This window comes from Photinus pyralis, unplaced genomic scaffold (genome assembly GCF_008802855.1).
Source record: "Photinus pyralis isolate 1611_PpyrPB1 unplaced genomic scaffold, Ppyr1.3 Ppyr1.4_LG7, whole genome shotgun sequence".
Classification (NCBI taxonomy): domain Eukaryota; kingdom Metazoa; phylum Arthropoda; class Insecta; order Coleoptera; family Lampyridae; genus Photinus; species Photinus pyralis.
The window spans coordinates 18,761,894-18,782,805 of NW_022170738.1; the positions used below are offsets into that span (position 1 = coordinate 18,761,894).

At 36.1% G+C, this 20,912-nt stretch overlaps 1 protein-coding gene across 2 annotated transcripts in view; it reads left to right on the top strand.

The window, feature by feature from the left end:
• Window positions 1-20,566, top strand: part of LOC116175412 (huntingtin) — a 37,432-nt gene extending 16,866 nt beyond the window's left edge. Inside the window, exons 13-31 of one of the 2 annotated variants that reach the window (XM_031493520.1) lie at window positions 2,520-2,780; window positions 2,829-3,062; window positions 3,112-3,272; window positions 5,902-6,433; window positions 6,480-6,843; window positions 6,894-7,125; window positions 7,176-7,266; window positions 7,314-7,493; window positions 9,034-9,287; window positions 9,338-9,737; window positions 9,827-10,566; window positions 10,613-10,870; window positions 15,561-15,879; window positions 15,926-16,120; window positions 16,169-16,383; window positions 16,433-16,607; window positions 16,657-16,801; window positions 16,851-17,125; window positions 20,085-20,566. In XM_031493520.1, coding sequence (XP_031349380.1) covers window positions 2,520-2,780; window positions 2,829-3,062; window positions 3,112-3,272; window positions 5,902-6,433; window positions 6,480-6,843; window positions 6,894-7,125; window positions 7,176-7,266; window positions 7,314-7,493; window positions 9,034-9,287; window positions 9,338-9,737; window positions 9,827-10,566; window positions 10,613-10,870; window positions 15,561-15,879; window positions 15,926-16,120; window positions 16,169-16,383; window positions 16,433-16,607; window positions 16,657-16,801; window positions 16,851-17,125; window positions 20,085-20,432 — 5,379 coding nt within the window. In that variant the 3' untranslated portion in view covers window positions 20,433-20,566. The remainder of the gene's footprint in view (window positions 1-2,519; window positions 2,781-2,828; window positions 3,063-3,111; window positions 3,273-5,901; window positions 6,434-6,479; window positions 6,844-6,893; window positions 7,126-7,175; window positions 7,267-7,313; window positions 7,494-9,033; window positions 9,288-9,337; window positions 9,738-9,826; window positions 10,567-10,612; window positions 10,871-15,560; window positions 15,880-15,925; window positions 16,121-16,168; window positions 16,384-16,432; window positions 16,608-16,656; window positions 16,802-16,850; window positions 17,126-20,084) is intronic. The other variant, XM_031493521.1, reaches the window with a different exon arrangement.
• The last annotated feature ends 346 nt before the right edge of the window (window positions 20,567-20,912 follow it).

Here is a 20,912-nt window from a genome sequence, read left to right on the forward strand (position 1 = left end):
TTTGACCACAGAAATTTCTCCCGACGTCACTCGAATTGGCAAACTTGGATTTTTCTCTCTTTACTATTTAAACAAGTTTGAAAAATAAAATCTTTTACCGGACCTTTTGTAATCAGAAAGTACAAATTGACTGGACTACATGGCTCTGTAGTTTCAATGCTCGTTTGAAATCACCATAGGAAACTAAAACCTGCTAATAATGACTTAACAGAGCTGACATTCTATAATATTAATTCGCGCCTTCGTCTTCTAAATCAGTGTTTCTCAACGGGGGCCACGAACGAATGACAGAATATTGGTAGGCCCAGAAACTTTTCAGTGGGCCACGAAAATTCACTTCTACAATATCTTACTGAAATATTAATATTAAATAAATTTACCACAAATGGTCAGTACAAAACTTATACCACAATAATCCCTTATCCTTGTTTGTGTCAGTCCTAGAAAGCAATAAATCCTAATCACAACCAAAGAATTATTAGTTACTCTTTGTCACAACTGTAAATTTAAATGTTTATTAATGGCAAACGCACAATGCAATTGATAGACGCGATACCGGAAAATGTTTGTTATTTTTTTCTAACATGACTTAACACCCCTGTACCGCCAACCAGGATTATTTTTCTATAGAGATTAGTTTTTTCTGCAACTTTGAATTTAAAAAAAGCGTCAAAACAAAATGAGCTTGAAAATGGTGTCTTGATAACTAAAAAATAACTCAAACGCTTGCAAACGACAAATTAATTACAGCTTTTGTTTACGATGATGGCGGCTGAAACAAAACTCTGGAAATTAAATCAACTACCTTTTTCTTGTATCGTCAACTCCTAGAACCAACACAAATACTTTTGGCACAACACTTCGTAAAGAAGCGCTTCCAGATACCAGGTGTTCACGTACCAGGTGGTCATGAAAGTATGTAAACTTCAAGGCGGAAAATAGGTGGTTTGTTGCAATAGATACATGCATATTTCGCCATCACCAGCCAGCGACTGAAGTGCTGCTTCATGTTGCAGCTCATTTTCACGTTACGAGGAAGACCTTTGAATGTCCCCAATTTACTTTGTGTGTGAATTCATTTGAACTGTGTCCAAGATAAGGATGTCTATCATGGGGATCTAGAAAATCATAGAAGATACAAAGATGATCAAATTAGGGAAAAATTGCGCAATTAATTTATTATTGTTATTCTATCAAGAAAGCCAGACAATTCAGATTGCTTGCAAAGATATTCCAGAAAAACCGAAATTTTCCGATTGTGTTTTTATTTTTTCTGATCTTATTGGGAGCAAATACAAAAAAATAAAAAAACTATTTAAGGCCTGCAAGGCAGCGTTGAGCGATTTTCCATATAACGTTCCATTTCAAAGAAATCATCATCAACTTTCTGTTTTAATATGGCCCGTAAAAAAATACATACTGTATTGAGTAGCATTTTTTATTACGGATAAACCTATGGTCGGCACACGAAAAAAGCAAAAGTTGGAAACTGTTTCAATATGAAGGAGCACCCGCGTATAACGCTCTAATCGTTCGAGAATACGTATCAGGCAAATTTACTGGAAAATGAGAAATATAATTTCTCCGCAACGATACGTTGTATTGAAAATTTTTCTTATGTGTTCAAATACAATTTAAAAAAATAAGAACAAAATGGGCATTTTTCTGTCCTCTGAAATAATCAGAATTTTCGCTGGGTCTACTAGTAATGAAATAAAAATCGATTAGTGACATAATTGAGTATTGTAAAAAAATCATTTTTTCACAACTATTAATTAATAACATGCTTTGGTATTTTTCATTATAGTAGCAAAACCGACCGGGTTGATCTCTAGTGAGCAAATTTGTTGAATGGTTACAATGCCTTCGGTTACCATGAAAATCATTGTAAGAAGATCATAGTATGTATTAGAAATTTAATTTCGCAAACATGAGTTAAATAACGAATCTGATTGTGGAAAATATTATGTTTAGCACTCTTGCGCTACAGCGTTCTGACTCTTTCATTCTAGATGAAACACTCGCTTGGTCATGTGCTCAAACATAGAACTGAAGCGTATACTGCCTTTGCTGGCTTGAACTAAAAATAACTGTTCTGTAGTTTCAGAATTCAACAATACAAAAAAATACGTTCTTCGTTTGAGCAAGGGAGTTTAAAATTCGGCTTCGGATTTTTAGGTAATAGGAATTATCCTTACAGCAAGGTAGTAACCTCCTGAACACGGAAACGGTAATTCATTATCCCACTTCTGATCATTTTGTTTGCACCCAACTCTTAAGCTATTTAGAAGGTTTCGCTTTCTTCGAAAATTAGATACAGTATTGCGGTATTTGTACTGTTCGTTTCAGAATTATTTCTTTGTTTATTTGAATTCAAGTCGTTTGTACCTGTACTTATTGCTGTTAGTCTGTTGGTGATAATCACAGAAAGCTTTAGCGCGTTTGAGAGCCTAAGAATGTATAAGAACGAACGTGAACACTAATATTTACTTATTATAAAGCTCTTCTGCATGTTGCAGACAACTTTGGACACGGAGGCCTCCGAACAATTTCTTGAACTATTACGAACTACCTTACTGGCATTATCTCAACTTCTGGAAATAGCGGGGCTCTTCGAATCAGGTCGAGTATCCGAGGAAATTCTCAATTATTGCTGCTGTACATTCAATCTAGAGCCGTCGTATACCGTGGAATGCGTCCAGCAGCTGCTGAAAAGCTTATTTCATACAAACTTAACCGGAAATATTACGAACATTGCACTTCCACAACAAAACGTAGAGGTGAGTAGCGGGTTACCAAACCAGGCAGTTTCTTTATATTATTTCAAGGATGGGAATTACTCATTTTACCATACCATCTTTCGTAAACCATACACTGATATTTCAGTTTGTATCAACGGTTTTAATAACTCGAGTAAATTAAACTGCGACGGCGATAGCGTAGTTATGGGCTATTTACATCGGAGGAATAGCAAAAAATCCTTAGGTTTGCCTAGGGGAGCAGATTCAATTTTAGCTAGTTATATTAGACTTTTCGAGCCAATGGTGATCAAGTCATTAAAGGTGAGTACCTACTAGCATTATTGGTCGATCGGTCACAACGTGCTTTTAGCAATATACCATTACAAGTAATGTCAGAGATCAGTGCTGCGTTTTACAACTGCTGTGCCAATTGGTGCAGTTACGCGTCAATTATTGCCTCCTAGATTCCGAACAGATATTCATCGGGTTTGTCTTGAAGCAGTTTGAGTACCTTGAAGAGGGCCAGATACCGTAAGTATAAATGTGTAAAGAATAGAATACTGAGACGATCTTACAGTAAATAACAGAAACTGATTTGGACAAAATTTTGTATTTTAATTAGAGTTGTGGACACCTCCTAAAAAGAGTTCCGATTTTTTTTTAAATAAAACTGATTCAAATAGTTTCATGAGACATTCATGCGTATATGGCAGTCAATTTCCATGTAAACAAATGTATTCGAACAAGAGGTTAATCATCAAATGGGGTTAACTCAAACATAAAAGACCCGCTCTAAATATACATTCGTATTCGTAATTCGTAAATACGAAAAAATTACAAGAGACCAAAAAGTTTCCAAACAAATCAGAAAACCAGTGGCGCATCGAAAAATGTTCTGGGATAGAAAGTGGAACATGAAGGAGAAGATAAAACATCTTGAAATTTAACACCCTGTAGATCGGAAACGAAGCGTTTGCAGGCCTATGAATATTATGAACTTTTGAACACAAAATAAGCCAAAGAATTAGGTCCTTCCATATTTATATTTAGGAACACCCTGTATAGTGTGAAATTTTGTAACATTAGACCTATAAAGAAAACACTCTGTAAATAAACTCTTAATTATTGGATTGAAAACATGCTCATTTGACTTTTACTAAATTCAATTTAATATGTAATTTTAACAATTAGACCAAGGCTTGCAAATGCTATCTTTAGCGCATTTTCCAACGAAGCACGTTATCAACTTTATTATTATTTGTTAATATATTTTGTTGAAATTTAACCACAGATACCTAGTAAAGACAAACATGAGATGTGCGCATGCGCAGATTTCTGATGGAAATATTTCTTTGAAATTTTAACCAAAGATTGAGATAGTAAAAGCAAACATATCGCATATTGTAAACATCAGAATAATGTGCGCGTGCGCAGGATGCGCAATGTCAACTGCGTTATTTATCCAGATATCTTTTAGAATTGTAATCACAAATGCTTCTGTTAAAGGCAAACATATCTCTTATTGTAAACATTAGGGTACATTTATGTTGGAGCTGCGATAAACGATAAGAGCGACGATACTATAGCGCGTTCGCACCTCCATATTCAGTATGGTGCTTATGGACATACAGTACATGCTTGCCAAACGTGACAATGACAGCACAAGGAGATTATGTTTTGTTTTAATCATATGTCAATTTGACATCAATGCGGTTAGAAACAAGGATAGTATTATAGAAGAATGGCGCAAACTAGTAAGAGAGGCAATTAGTCCATAAGACCCCATACTGAATCTGCAGGTGCGAACGCGTTACAGCGAAGGTGTGCGCGTGCGCATTCTACGCAGTGCCAATTACTTTATGTATGAAGATATTTTTTTGAAATTTTACCCATAAATGCCTCTAGTAAGGAAAATTGTATCACCTGTAGTAAAAATCGGAAACTACAACTTTCATTGGCAAAGGCAAACACATCGCACACAGTAAAAATCAAATGAGCAAATTGCAAAATGCCTTTTTTTACTTATGAAGATCTCTGTAAAATTTTAACGATATATGGAGATATTTCTTTGAAATTTGACCCATAGATACCTGTAATTAAAAACAACAAAGCGCACATAGGTATGGCCTTTTGGGAAGTACTGATCAATGCATGGAAAATGCGCTTAAGTTACTCGCCTTAGGGCGAAAACCTTTTTACTTGTTTTTATTATGATTCGAATTGTCTTTGAAACTATAACTGTTTCGTTAGTTTTACATACAGGGTGAACACTTTGCCTATAACACTGAATATATCTTCAAAACTACAATTTTTTGTAAAAAAGTTTTTATTTTATCGTCAGTTATAGTAAGTTAAAAATAATCTATGTACTTAAAATTTGTGGTCAGTGGCGTATTTCTGCACGGTCAAGGGGGGGGGGGCATATGATTAGCGCATTTTCCAACGAAGTTGCGCAAACTGCGAATGGTCAACTGTTTAACCATAGAAGTGCTTGTGTCTTGCTTATATCCATATATCCTTTTGGGAAGGATTGATCTGTGCATTGAAAATGCGCTAAACTTACTCGCCTTGGGGCGAAAATCTTTTTTCTTGTTTTTTTAAGGCAACTACTAGTTTTCATTGCCTATATATTATTAAATAGTACCTTTAAGAATATGTAATAATTTTAGATTCCATAAAAATCTTAAAAAATGTTGTTTTTAAGATAAGTATATTCAAAGCTCTAGCCCACATTTCCACCCTGTGTTTTAAAAAATGCCTAAGATTTCATCTAGAACTAGAATTCGTCACCAAACACATGGCGTCCGCTTGAAAGACTGTTTTTTTGGCTCCCTACTTTGTGATCGCACTTTGTATAAGTCGAAAAATTTTTAAATATGCAGAATATTCTACCATATTATCATAAAAAAGTACAATCTCTACAAATCCTTTGTTAGGGCCATAATAGCACCTTGTGCAATTGTTGAATCACCTTGAATACTATAATCAAATCGAAACAAGGAACCTGTATTTTTTACCGACAAACCTTAATGAATGGTAATATTGGCGATGGCGCAACATCTATACTTTCAAGTTTGCTGTATCTAAAAAGTACTAGGGGTTGTCTCGCTATTTTATTGTGCGCACTATAGTATAAGATTAAAGGTCCATTCACTTGCAGGTTCGCAAACGAGCTCATACCGCAAATATTTAATTTTCTCGTGCACTTGTCGTACGGTAAACAGCATTCGAAGAGCATAATCAGCGTACCAAAGATCATTCAATTATGCGACGGGTTAATGGCGAGTGGACAGCCACTGTTGACTCATTGTATTCCAGCGTTAGAACCAATAATTGAAGACATCTTTTTGTGTCGAAATAAATCGAATACGTCCGACTTTAACGAGTTGGAAACGACACGAGAGGTGTTGCTCTCCATGCTTCTGCGCCTACTGGAGTATCCTGACGTCATCCGTTTGCTAACTTTAATTTTGAATGAAAGCAAGTACTGCGATAACAGCACAGATAGGTGGTTGAAATGGTCTCGACAGGTGTCTGATGTCTTTTTACCGATGCTGAGACAAAATAAAATAACGATCGCTAACAAAAGTGACATAATCAGCGTTAGGAAATTTGTGTACGTTTTGAATCCCAGTGTGTTTAAACCGTTAAATGAAGTCCTCTTTACATTATTTGATGAGCCACCATTAAATGTAAGTGACCGTGTTACTCTGCAGTAGTAGCCGACTGATATTTTAGGACAGCTCATTGCGGCAAGTGATTCGTTGGCTTGGAAAAACTCTTACTTTGTTTTTAGTCATTTTGCAAGTTAAGGAGGAACTTTTGTTATTAAAAATCGTGGAGACTCAAACAGACTACGCGCCGTTAAGTGTGTTTTCTAATGTGACCACAACTTCAGATCCTCTGAATGTTAGCAACACGATCAGTTTGTTTAGTGACATGAGTCCAGAGGCGGTTTTCGTTCGTTATATTTTCCGCATAATCGACCTTGCAATTGACAGATGCACTGAAGTAATAAACTCTGAGTGCACACAAGTTGAACTATTCTTATTGGAAGAGATTTCGAGCTTTCTTTTAGTCTGCACCCACATCTTTCAATCAGGTAACTAACTACAGTTTTGTAAATAAATTCCTAAATGTATCAATGTGAAGGTAGCCATTGCAAAATTGCAAACACCGCCATTCACTTGGTGAACGAAGAGCATAGTAGCAGCGAAGAACTTCCGATTAATCGTGTTAATGCAAATATTATTAGGCTCTCTCCATTTTTTCCAACACTAACGATCGAGTGGTGCTACCTGCTAACATTGCTGAATTATAATGATCGAAAGTTTTGGTGTACCATTATGCAACTTCCGGAGAGTTACGGTATTGTTAATAAATTGTAGGTAGTCGAGAAAGTTGTTGTCCGACTAACTTTGCTTTCATTTTTAGTCAAGATCAGTTGGTGGAACAGAAGTTAAAGTGTATTAATCTGGAAATAGCTCGAATTGGTGGCATGATAGCATTCTGTGATGGTTACGTGGTAAGTTTGTGCGCTTCATGATTTTGATGTTATGTATTATTATTTAGGATGAGAACATCGGGGATGCCGAACAACTGACCTGGTTTTTGGTGCACAATATTCAAACTCTTGTTAGATTATGTGATGAAGATCCTATATACGAATTTTTTTCTTCCCTCCATAGAAATCCATCCGCCAGTGGTCTCGTTTTACAAGCAATAAATGCAAAATGTCTTCCAATATCAGATGTAAGTCTAGATTAATTTTCCCATAGCTGAAAAAATACCTTACGCCTTTAGAAAGTTCTTATCTGGGTTCGATTAATCACAAATCTGATCCTTTACACACGCAGATGTATTCAACAAAAATCAATCAATAATGCTGTAAAAAAACAGGCACTCAGGGCCTACAAACAAAGTACCACGCACATGCGATCGATTGAAAGACATTATATTTAAAAGAAAGGTTTAATTACCTTAAAGAGTTTAATAATCCCAACATCCGGTCATAACTGCGATTTTCTTTAACAGCAGACGCGCAAAAACACAAACACCAATTGACAACACTCGAACTACTTCCATACATGACACAGCGCTTGAGTTTAACTCGAACTAGAACATTCACTTTATAACGATGAATTAAAATCTCTTAGAACACCATCTAAACTTTGTTCTACAAGAACTTTGCAACCCACAAAACTGACTGATGACCAGGAAAATAAATCATCAATCAAATTCGCTTTAGCCATTAGCAAAATTTCAAAAGCAAGATCGCCGGCGCCCCCACTTGTATCCAACAAATATGTGTCTTCAATAAGCTAACACACTTTGGCGAACTCCTTATCACATGACCGGATTTGAATGAGATAAATTTTTTAAAAAACCGTTTAACGCAATATTATTTCCAGATGTCTTTAATCTTGTAAACGTAATCGAATTGAACAATAAAAATCAAAATACGAGGGGATTCAAAAACAACTAGGGTTATCCCTTGAATTGCGCGGTTCATGCAAGAAAAATGGCCCAAATCCTATAAAAATTGCATGCAAGTCTCTGGCAACTTACATGCTATTGCAATTTTTATTGCTCCACGTCAAGCGAGCTTAAGGTACAGAGTTGTTCTGTCGCTCTGTGTTGACTAGTATGCACGTTTGTTAACGCAACGTCCTGGTGTTTGTCTAATTGCTTTTGGTTGTTTGTTAAGTAATATGGAAAAATCCCATGAAAGGATATGTATATCTCTAACTTCGAATAAATTAAATACGATCTCACGAAGCATCTGAAAAGAAAATATCGTTATGTTTCAAGTGATTCAGATTCAAGCGACAGTAAGTGCGTTATACTTCCTTTGGTACTTAAATCTGTAAATCTGATGTAACATTTAACTCATCTGGATCATATTTGAGCTCGATTAATCACAAAACAATCAAATAAGCTGAAAGAAAAACAGGCACTCAGGGCCAGAATAACACATACCACGCAACAAGCGATCGATAGACTAACTAATTAAAAAAAAAACATTTAAACACAAATTTCTGATTTTAACTTGTCATATTTTTATTAAGCGGCGGCGCAAAGCGATGCAATCTTTATAGGGGAATCAATGGTGTCCGTCTGTCTGTGAACACGATAACTTCCAAACGCTTGGGCCGATTCCGACTTTGCACAGTTTCAGACTGTTTTCACTTTATTTTCAAGAATTTATAAAAGACATTTGCTATTTGTAAATACAAAACCATCAAAATCTATTACTCAACAGAACAATTAATGAAACCGTGTAATCTTGCAGATAACATTTAGAACCAAAACCTTAAAATCAATTGAAAACATCCACCCCACGCAGGTCGGGGCATTACTGTGCTCGTTGGTGCCCAATTTCCTCGACTGCAGAGAATTGACTTTATCAAGGCTAACGGCGAACCTTGCGAGCAGAAAAATTGAACTTCTGCTCACGATGTCAATGGAGGAAGTGTGCAATCAACTGGCAAAAGAAGATTTAATGCGAATTATGGATCTCTTGGTCGAAAGAAAATTAGTGAAAAAGTGAGTACATTGCTTGTTGTTGAGAAATACAAAACGGTGACTAATTCTAGGCACGAAACACTAGTCAGCTTATTGAATAGGTTAGCGACGCAGTATTACGATATTAGCCCGTTAGAGTTCGACCAATCTCGTGCCGTCAATCCGGAGTACATTAAAAACCTGCAAGTAAATAAGGCGTGGTACATCTCGCAGGTGAAATCTAGGTGTAGGAGTAATAAAATTGAACCTGAGATGGGAGAAGTATTGAGTCATTTAGATTACGGCGATTTACTGAACATCATGTCCAATAAGGATTTTAATGTGATCGTTTTAAAAGATTGTATTACATGGAGTGTGAATTTTGCGAAGGAAAATCACATAAATGAGGAACCGGATTTGTTGCGTGCGTCTATTAATGTATTGATAAAAAATGTTGGAAATATCAGAAGCTTGTTACCGAAATCTCATCAGGTTCGTATTAATACAGAGCCATTGATATAGTTTTTGGAACACCCTGTATATCTACTATTAGGTTGTTGTAAAGACGTGCTGGTTTTTAGATATATCGACCGTTTGGAAGAAAAGAGCAACCGCAAGAATCAAAATATAGTCATAGAGTTACAGAACTGTATTCAGACAATTTATTTTGGAATTTCCTATACGACATCATTCCCGCTGTTACTCGTTACATCGATTCCTTGACCGATGTAGTTCCATCGATTCCTTCTGCTAATTTAGACGACTTCGTAAAATTTGCCGTAGTTTGTTTAGAATCTATCAATTTCATGGTTGACTTGGATAAGAATATAAATATTCATTATGTGGATATGGCTGTTACGTGTTCAAAAGTGATTTTAACAAATAGTTGCTTTCGTGATATTTTAGTGGACGATAACGTTACATCATGGCTGTGTTCTGCTGTTAATAGTTTATATAAATTAGTATTTAACTTATTATTAGGTGGTCAGCCGTTACCTGACATTCCTAAATATGGATTATCGACTGCTTTAGAAAATCTCGAGAAGGTTTCTAGAGCACATGCTGTACATCAATTGTCTGTACTAATTTGCTGGGTAGAAAAACACGAACTTTCATCAATTCCCTTCCCTAAGACATTATATTGTACTATTAAAGATATAATTGTAGCATTAGGTAGGAAACCTTTTGCATACTCCTATTTGTTAATTCCACTGGGGGCGTGGAAGAATGGTTTACAAGCACCAAATAATGATACAGAGGTCCCTCCGTTACCAATCGAATTTCTGCAAGAAGTTGATGTTTTGGAAGAGTTCATATTCAGGTAAGTGCGCATGGCTAATTCAATTGACTAGTGCCTGTTCTTGCAGGACAACGCTTTTGGGTTGGACCAGTAGGCAACAATTTGAAGAGACGTGGATGTGCTTGTTAAGTGTGTTGAATACAAACGCTATGGTTGATACCGTGTTGGAAGATGCAAATACTATTATTCATGTGACAAGCTTATCAATTACAGCGATTACGACTCTGTTACTCCAAGCTGTGTCGACACCTGTCATTGGCGATATAAATATTTCCGAGTTTGTACATATATCACGTGATGTGCCAATTGATATTAATAACACCTGGTAAGTAGATACAGTTCATGTAATTTTTGTAAGTCACTTTGATTATTTTGTGGAACAGTGAAATTCTAACTTCAACCATCACCTAATCTTATTTTGTCAATCGATATTCCTTAAAGATAAACATATCAACAGAAGCTGCTCTAAGGCCTTCTTTAACCCATCTGTTTAATGCCTGGTTTAATGAGTGTTTAGAGGAGGGTCTAACCTTAAATCTTTGGTCGGCTTTAAATATTAAGCAATAAAATCCCTTGGCCAATCACATTCATAGGAATAAGCAATTATAGTTACATTAATCAAGTTTTTTTTTCGTAATTTCTTCATCCATTTTATCTTTTTGTTCTGCGATAACACTACGATTAGAGCGGCGGTTTTGGAAGCCTCAGGGAATCAGATGGAGGTGACGGCGATTCCGAGGAACGGGCGGTCGGTCAATAGCGAATAATCTAAAACGGAATTACAGCACACGGAAACGGTAGTGTTTGCCTAAAGCGAGAACGGAAGCTCAACTTCACTAACAGTATCTAAGGGGAAACAAATTACAATTAACGGAATGAAAATTAAACGGTACCTACGGTGTAATGAAAAATTAAACACTTTAAAAATGCTACAATATTCCTCGCCTTCTGGTTATCATAAATATCCGCGACCAGTCCCAAAATTCATACTAATTAAGCGCGCTTCATTTGACACTGGGCACAATCTAATCAGACCAGATTTGCTGCAACACATCTGATTAGCTACTGATATTGATGCTCACTCAAATGGCCGGGCTGAAATTTCCAAATTCGGTAGTAAGGCCTATTTTCAAAAATCGCTATTGGCTGCACTTTGTGATCCGCCAATCCATCCGTCCGTCACACGTACTACTTGTACACGACTGAACGTATTTGGGTGATATGGAGCTGATTTGATTTGGCTTCGTGCAAGGATCCTGCGCGTAGCGATATGCTAACTTTTTTATTTGTCAAATATTTAAATGAAACTTTATATGAAAACACTACAAATATCAGTAAAACTAACGTCCTCAAAATAGTTTGCGCATATACAATGCTGACTTTCTTTGCATATGTATATTATATGAACTTGACATAAGAAGCAAATCTAAACAAGTATAAATTATGCACAACTCTTGTGCAGATAAAGCGCATTTTTTTAACCGAAATAGCTTTTGTTTTGACATCACCAATGAATATATTTCTTGCAGACGTATCAATCGCCTTTGTGAGTACCCTCTTCTGAAAATCCGTTGTTGAAGTATAAAGGAATATACCCGACCACGATAAGAGGTCGAGGAGAAGGGCTATGGTTGGTAGAAATTAATTCTTTCGTTGAGACCTTTCATTAGAGTACCATGAAGGATAAAACTAGTTCCACTCCCCCCCACCCCCACCCCGTACTTTGAGGAACGGGAAGAAGGGCAATAGTTGGTAGAAAACGGTTCCTTTCGGTGAGACCTTTAAGTAGAATACAATGAGAGATAAAATTAATTTGTAACCCCCCCCCCTCCGACCCCGTCGCTCACTGATCTCGAAAAAGAGAAAGTTATAGTTTGTACAAACCAATTTATTTCGATGAGACGTTTCGTTAGACTACCATGAAGGGTAGAACATGTTTACCCCTCCCCCCCCCTCCCCATCCATTTTCTATAGTTTGGCACCACTAAAAGCATACGTATGCAAAATCTGAGACCAATTGGCTGTCGTATGTAAAAGCTATGCACGTTTTACTTTCAAAAACAGCATCTCAGGAAATAATTCGTGCGGGGGGGGGCTTTTTAGACAGCGAAATTTGATGGCCGTCTGGCACATCTTCAAGGTATAGGCTACCTACTTCAAAAAATTCCAGGACTCTAGGACCATTCCCCTACAAGTAGTTCAAAACGGTAGAGGTGGTTCCGGACGGACGGACAAAACGCAAACAATAGCAAATTTTTTTTAATTCTTAAAAAATGTGCTAAAAAGAGAATGGGGCAAGGATCTCGTACCTACCGGTATTTTTTCCCGGCCCTAGCCTTGATAGTATTGGGTAGAAAATACGCTCTCGTCATGTATGTTTGCATAACTATTTTTAACTTGTTTTGTTTATGAACATTTTCTACATAAACGACTAGGAGGGGTCCCATTTGGACAGGATGTGTTTTTGAAAAGAGGCGAAAAGTACGAAGTACCTACGTCCCTGACGCGTTAAACGAGTTGGCACCAGTCAAGCGAGCGCTATAGCCTAGTACATTTTGGTTCCCATTGATTCAGCAGTTTTGATATGCGATGAAAAAATTGCATAGGTACAGTAGAAAAGTACGAAATTGTCGCGATTCTGTACCTAGGGGTTAGCCAATGAAAAGTTCATTTTTCTAAAGGTTAGTTGTTTTAACGATCTTGCAGATCTACTTATCAAGTAAAAGTTGAGATTCGGCGTTAGCTGCCTGCTTGCCCGAAAAGTGCGCGTAAGAAATGTAAAAGTTGAAGTTCATGGAGTTTTCGACCGATACAGGAAGGGATCAAGCAATGTTTTAAAACAAAAAACCCCTCAAAGTTTGAAAAAGTAAATTTGTGCACTAGGAGTTCAAGAGGCGTTCTGGTTACGACTTTAAAAATAATCTTGCGTCCAACTATACTCTGCACGGACCGGGTACAGAATCCTAGTCTTGTTACCGATATGCAAGAAGGGGTTGCGACCCCGCCATTGGCTGCACCTTGAAACTAGCATCAAACCACTTGATTTAGGCAAACATTTTTCCCTACGCAAGCCCTGAGGCTGGGCGTGTGGACTGCGGCCGCAGCTCTCATTTCCGTAGCCCTTAGGCGAAGTACGCGCCATTCCACAGGAATCAAAAAGCAAAAAGAATCTTGCAAAGAAAAGGTTAACTACCCACTCGCCTTTGACGAGACATAAATAAAGAGCTGGAGCTACTGGTCCACCCCTGGGTAAGACCACTGACTCGGCTAAGGGCACCAACCACCATCCTGGAACTGCTACAATTCTTGCAGTTGATCGAAGAGGACACCAAAGTGACACAGCAGGCGCCAGACTTCCCTTCTCCAGTGCCGCTACTGCCTGTAGCGACATTTCTACCACGACTTCCCTCGCGCCCAGGGAAACGCCTAAGCAACCCAACTAGGAACTCTCCAGTCGCCGAAATCCATAATTATTTGAATCAATGATTTGCTTTCATTTACCCCCGAACAGCAGAGAACGGCTGTCTTGGCGGATCTCCCTCTGGTGGTCGCTTTTGAAAGGAAGCTTTTTCTCAAATCTTACCTCCTTCCCCCGGCGTATCTGGTCGTGGTAGTTTCAAGGTTTTGATCTAGTAAGTGAAGTTTGCTCATGTATGGACTTTGTTTAACAATCAAAATAAATTCTTAAGTAGCATTCACACCCTTAAAATTAATACGCACAATTAACAATTCAAAATTAGCGTAAACGTTTAAGCTATGTATTTTAAAGGGCAATCACAATATTGAAAATTAATCGTTAGATAATAAAGGTAGCGAAATCGATAACCTAAAGAAAAAAACTTTAATTACTTATTTCATACCTATCAATCCAATTAAGAAAAGTAATTACCTACTATGGAGACATACATCAATAAAATTAATCGTTAGAATTAATACTTAACGCAGAAGTTTGCAAACTTTACCGCTTAATTTTACTGAAATTAACAGAGGTACGCATGCATGCTTTTATATGACAGTCAACATAACCATGCCTTTTTTTGTTTTGATTTTTTGGCGTCTACAATGAATGTGGAGAACAGAAAAGCACCTTGCCGCATTACGATTAGGGCCGATTTTTTTGCTTGCGCTACAAGATATGGTGAAAGTTCCCGTATTAACCTCTCTGTTACATAGATGGCGACACTGCTTACATATTAATTTCACATATTAATTTCATGCATTGCGAATGATTCCTTTACATAAAGTTGACGTAATAATTTTACTAATTAATTATAAACATTAATTGGACGTTGTGAATGCAGCTTTAAAACAAATAAAGATCTGGTTGTCATGTTAATTAATTTGATTATTGTTGCATTTGCTTCCGTATTTTGTATAAAAATTGATCTATAGACACAGTAGACTATTATGGCCAAAGCAAACAGAACAATTAACAGTAGTCCAGGCTAAATAATATTTATCTGGCGAAACCGGGTTTTTCAGGCATAGAATTTGGGAAATAGTTATTTGTACAACTAGTTTTGAAAGTGATACTTTTTTTCATGAATTTGCAGTTCGATTAATGAGGGCCCGTTATATTATATAGCATCCTTGCACTTTCCATACGATTTTTCTTTTAAAAAAAAAGTCCGATAATTTCATTACTATGTAAATGGTAATTAAAACAGCTGAATTTTTCTAAACTACTACTAACTAATTTTTTTTGAAAATAAATTATTTTAGAGCTATTTAGCCTGGACTACAGGGGCAGTTTCATTGGGGAAGCAACAATGACCCAAGTACCTCCCCAAGCACTCAGTGAATTTTGTTTGGGGAAACGGTTAAACGTACTTATTTTGAGGAGTTTTGTTCATCATTTTGCTTGAGTGACTGCCCAAAAGTTTCATATTACCATTACCTTGGTTTTTTGCAAAAGTAGTGCGCCTTTTATAAACTCTAATCCTTCTATCTCCTTGCACTTTAGGAGTTCTTATGGCTGTGCTCATCATTGTTGTAAAATACAATTTTTATTTTAGCCTAACGAAACTGAAGCACGTACATGATATACTACAAAACAAATTTAATGAACATGCAAGATTATTTAATAGTAAATTTTCGATAATCAACGTTTTTAACAAAAGTAACTTGGAGAAGCTGCACCCTACATATTCCTTTGGGCAACTTTCCGTCGAATATTTGTTAATATCATCTAGAATCGTGGAAAATGACAATGAAAGTAGGCACGCCGCCCAGGTGTATCAAAAGCAACAAAATATTTTACGCGAGAGTGGTCTCGATTTAAATTCGTGTCTACAGTTTTTAATAGACCTATACTCGCAGTGGATTAAAGGACAGGTATTTCAGTACTTGGTAAGTTCGTAATTAATGCAGTCTGTCGCAGAGCACACCATTACGCATCCTATACGAAGTGGTGAAATCAATTTTGGTTCTTTCCGACTTATTTACGGATCGATTTCAATTCGCTTGGATGTTAGATGTGTGTTTAGATTTGTTAAAGGTTCACACCATCGAAGATGAAATTGTACAACAATATTTAGTTATTATCGTTTGTAAAGCTGCCGCCGTTTTAACTCCTGTAAGTATGACATAGTGCATAATGCATAAGCTAAATTGTATCACGAAGGATATGGACACTTACGAAATAGTCAAGAAATTAATCGCACAAAATCTCAAAAGTGGATTTCTTCCGTCGAAAATAGCAAGTCTGCACGGCTTGTTGTATGTGGTACAGGGTTGTGTTCTCGGTAACACTCGAATAGGAGGCCTTTCTGAAGAAATGCAGCTGATTCTTCCCATTGCAGTTGAATATATAGAAAACTACATTCATCTTCTTAATGGGTAATAAAAGATAGGCTGTGTATTCACTTTTTATTACCTGCAATTTTAGAGTCTCAACGCAATCGTTAGAACACACTTTGCTAGTGTGGGCATTAGCGTTTTACTTAATTGAAAATATTGAGCAATCATACTTTAATCCAGAGTTTATTATGACAGTTATTCAAGCAGCGATTTCATACATATCACATCAAAAAGTGAACGCTGGGCATGTTGCAATTTTAAAAGTTTGTATAGCCAATCAGACATGAACACAAAGTAACTGACGAGTTTCAGGGATTGGAAAGGTTGGTGTTGAAAAGAAGCATATCAGAGCGACTGTGTAGTCAACTGGTAAAACTCTCTTTAGACGTTATGAAGAACGGTCGACTGTCTTTGACAATACCTGCATTTCAGTTACTGCTCACTTGTATGTATATGAGTAAGTTAGCCTATTTCCTTTAATCTGTGATCTGCAACTTACGAAAAAGACTTATTAGGTGCCGCGGAGGAAATGGAAAGTACGCAATCTGATGGAATAATACAAAGCAATCCTGATAACTTGGTACAAGCGATAGAACAAATCTCCGCAATTTTTGATTATATTAAAAAGGGATATTCGTTTGAAGTGGAAGTGTTATGTGGGATGTTACCAAACATATTAAATGATTTCTTCCCTCCGTCGGATATATTAACGAAGGTCTTAGGTGAATTTTTGTCACCACAGCAGCCTCATCCTAAATTATTAAGCAGAGTAGTTTTTAAGGTATGGTACTGCATTCATAACAGAGATTGAGGATGTTTTACCATTGATTCATTCACAATGTTATTACTTTCACAGGATATTTTCTAACATGCCATAATTTTAGGTGATGCAACTTGTAAAGAACAATTTTTGCCAAAATCAATAATAGCCCAGTCAAAATACTGATCAAATAACTCCGACACAGCTGAATTTTGGTTGAGATCTTGGATACACCCGTAGAAATAAAGTATCAAAAGTCCCCATAGATACCATGTGTGCTAAAAAAGATATTCAAAGTCAAAGGTCAACATTTTCCGTTTTTTGGATTTTTCTTGACAACTGTAACTGCTATCAAACATATAGCTTAGACAAAAAGTAAGAAGAAGGGGAAAAAGAAATCTAAGAAGACATGACTGTTGGAAGTCGAATTTGAAGAGTACGAATCAGATTAAAATATTAACAGAAATCAGAACTACAGTTTAAATCACCTATATAGCAATTTCGAAATCAATAATCATCATGTACAGTATTTTCCCATAATAATCCGTCATTCTTAACCGAACTTCGCCTTTGGGTCAGGCTCATTTGAGATTAATTAATTAATAAAACTTTAGCACACTTGCACTAGAATAAAATCTTTTTTTTTTCTTTTCTCTAATATATTTTACATTTTTTTTTTAATTTAAGATAGTATTATTGTGTATGCATGTGTGTGTGTGTGTACTTAACAATGTCCTGACGATTCCAATAAAGCAATTTAATAATAATAATAACAGATCGTGGAGTAGGCCTACTGGGGAAACCACGTTAAAAAACGCGCCAAATATACGACCTCACCAGCGGTGTGGGAATGTGTAGAATGTAACTCCTTCAAAGGGCAATATCTTAGGAATGATAGTTCTTAAAGAAAAAAATATTAGGATCATTTTTGTAGATCATTTTATGATCTACAATTTTTGTCTGAGCTACATGTTTAATAAAACCTACCGTTTTCGAGAAAAATCCAAAAAACCGAAAATTTTGACATTTAACCTTGAATAACTTCTTTAGCACAGATGGGATCTATGGGGACTTTTGGTACTTTACCTGTTTCTACTGGTGTACACAAGGTCTCTACCAAAATTCAGCTCTGTCGGAGTTTTTGTTATTTGGAATGTCTTTTTTGACCAGACTATAATACCTGTATGTACTGGGTGATCCAATAAGACTGTTCCTCGGCCATATCTCGGGAAACGTGCGTCATATGACTTAGGGGTAAAAAAAATTATTGGGTAAATCGGTTATGAGGAATCACTGGAAAATATTTTGTTAAAATCGGTCAAACGGTTAAGAAGTTAAAGCAGGTTATTGCAAAAACAATTGAACGCCCCCCCACACCATCTTTGTTTTTGAAATAACTGAGTTTTTGTTTTTACGAAAATGAGAGATAACGCGGTTCTCTTTAAAAATGTGAAAAAAGAATGTTTAGTTTATTATTCGAAATTTAAAGAAAATACAATTTTAAATTTTAAGATGGCAGTTACGCTCGCCCTCTGTTGGTCATTTTTAGAACTTGAAAATATTTTCCAGCGATTCTTCATAACCGATTTACCCAATAATTTTTTTTACCCCTAAGTCATATGATGAACGGTTCTCGAGATATGGCCGAGGAACAGTCTTTTTGGGTCACCCGGTACTCTACATATAAAGAATGAATCTTTGGCAATTCATCCTGTATACGTAACTCAATAAAGTATTAAAAAAATTGCAAAAACAAACAGGGTTAGTGAAAATCAATTTTTTTTTCCACCAAGCTCAATTGTATCTTAAAATCATATACACATAAAATACAGATCTATATTTTGTAAATTGTCGTGCGTACTCGTGTTTGAAGCTAAATAAAAAAGTAACCTGTTATCAGATCTGAACAGGCTTGCTATCAATAGTAGAGTTCCCACAGCCATAAATTGTAATTTTCGTTTACACTTCGGGGTTAAAAGCTGAAACCAATTTTAAATGATGCATGATCATTAGAAATATCGAAATCCAGAAGGCGTCAAAAATCGTCCTGTACGGGGTGGCTCTAGAGGGTAAATTGTAAAAAACACCCCAAATTTTTTTTTGCATATTTTGAATTTATTTAATATATACTTTGAACTGCCCATAGCTCAAGTATGTGAAACCGATACAACTATTATTTAGTGTTTTTTACGACCGAAAAGCACGGGATTAAATGAGGAATCTTAACTTTCGCCGGCGTCTAACGAACTCGACCGTAATATTTGGACAAATTAGCGCTTCAACTCGTCGTATCTAATTTATTTGCATCCTGATCAATAATATCCACTAATAACGTTGTAGAGCGTATTCTGGACATTCTGAACCACTATTTGTAATTCACTTCACATTACCGAAAAGTCTCTACTACAAATGAGTATGCTGTTTGTTATTTGAACACCAATTTCTGAACTTTGACGAGTAGTTTTTTTTTGTTTTTCTGGGCTAAACTTACTTTTGAACTTCATAAAAAATAGGACCGCCTGATTCAATCGCATAAACTTAGTGTGTTGTAAATTGAACCGTTTTTAACACTCGCACACTTTGTCAAAATTTAATTTTCGTTGATGCTAGCGCTGATGTATCACGATTTCTGAATGACACAATCATTTTACTTGCACAACTGTCTTCACTGTACGTAATATCACAGTGAGAATCCCTTTTAATTTATTGCTCTTCTAGTATAAAAACAGACATCAATCGCAGGTAGACGTAGGTGTACACAAATTATGCTATAATATTTTCATCTCTCTAACCCTGGGAAAAAAAACATAAATTTTGCAATGGACGAGTAGTTGCGACTGTTTATATACTAGACGACGTATAGGTCAAAACACTGTTCGACAATTGTTTACCTTTCGCGTTCGTGGGTGTTGAAGATTTTTATTACACATAAGCAACAGGAGTACATTTAAAATTCTGATTTGATTAATTGTACTTTTAGGTTTTCCAATCTGCCATTGATCGATCTCAATTATTTCTATTACAAGATTGGGTCGTCTTCAGCCTGTCCAATTTTACCCAATCCTTCTCGATTGGAATGGCAACGTGGTGCCTAACTTGTTTCTTTATTAGCGCCAGTATTAACAAATGGCTGAGAGCGTTCTTTCCGTACGTGCAATCTAGAATCGGTCGGTACGAGTACGAGGATAGAAAAATGCTGTGCATTGCCGGAGCGGATTTTTACAGAAATTTATCAAACGATAAACAAAAGGAGGCTTTTGTCAGTACGTTTAATAAAGTGAAAGATAAAGCTGATATGCCATTTCATGACTTATTAGGATGTTTGTGATAATTTTAAAATTTCATTGTATGTAGATGTATTTTGTTACTTCAGAGTTGTATAATATGAATATTTTTATTATTATGATGTGTAAATATTGATAAATTGAACGTAAATGTTGCATTAATATTTTTGACAGTTTACGAACGTGTTTCATTATGCTTACTACCTTCTTTTTTTACATTGAACGTGAATGATTTATTTTTGTATAAAAATTAGACCCAATCTATTCGAAGATTAATTTTATTTTATTGCTTTACTACTACAAAATATAATAACATTTTGAGTTTTGATTGTACAAATATTACTTTTATAGTTTTTCTTATGTTAATAAAATACAAGGAATTATATTTTTTTTAGTTTAGTAAACAAGTCGGTAAGGATTGATAAGAACTTACACATGACGATTAGCCAAGTAAAACATTCCAAATGAAAAAAGACAATGGCGCAGACTAAGATTGCACACACCTCATGTAATTAACATGCTGG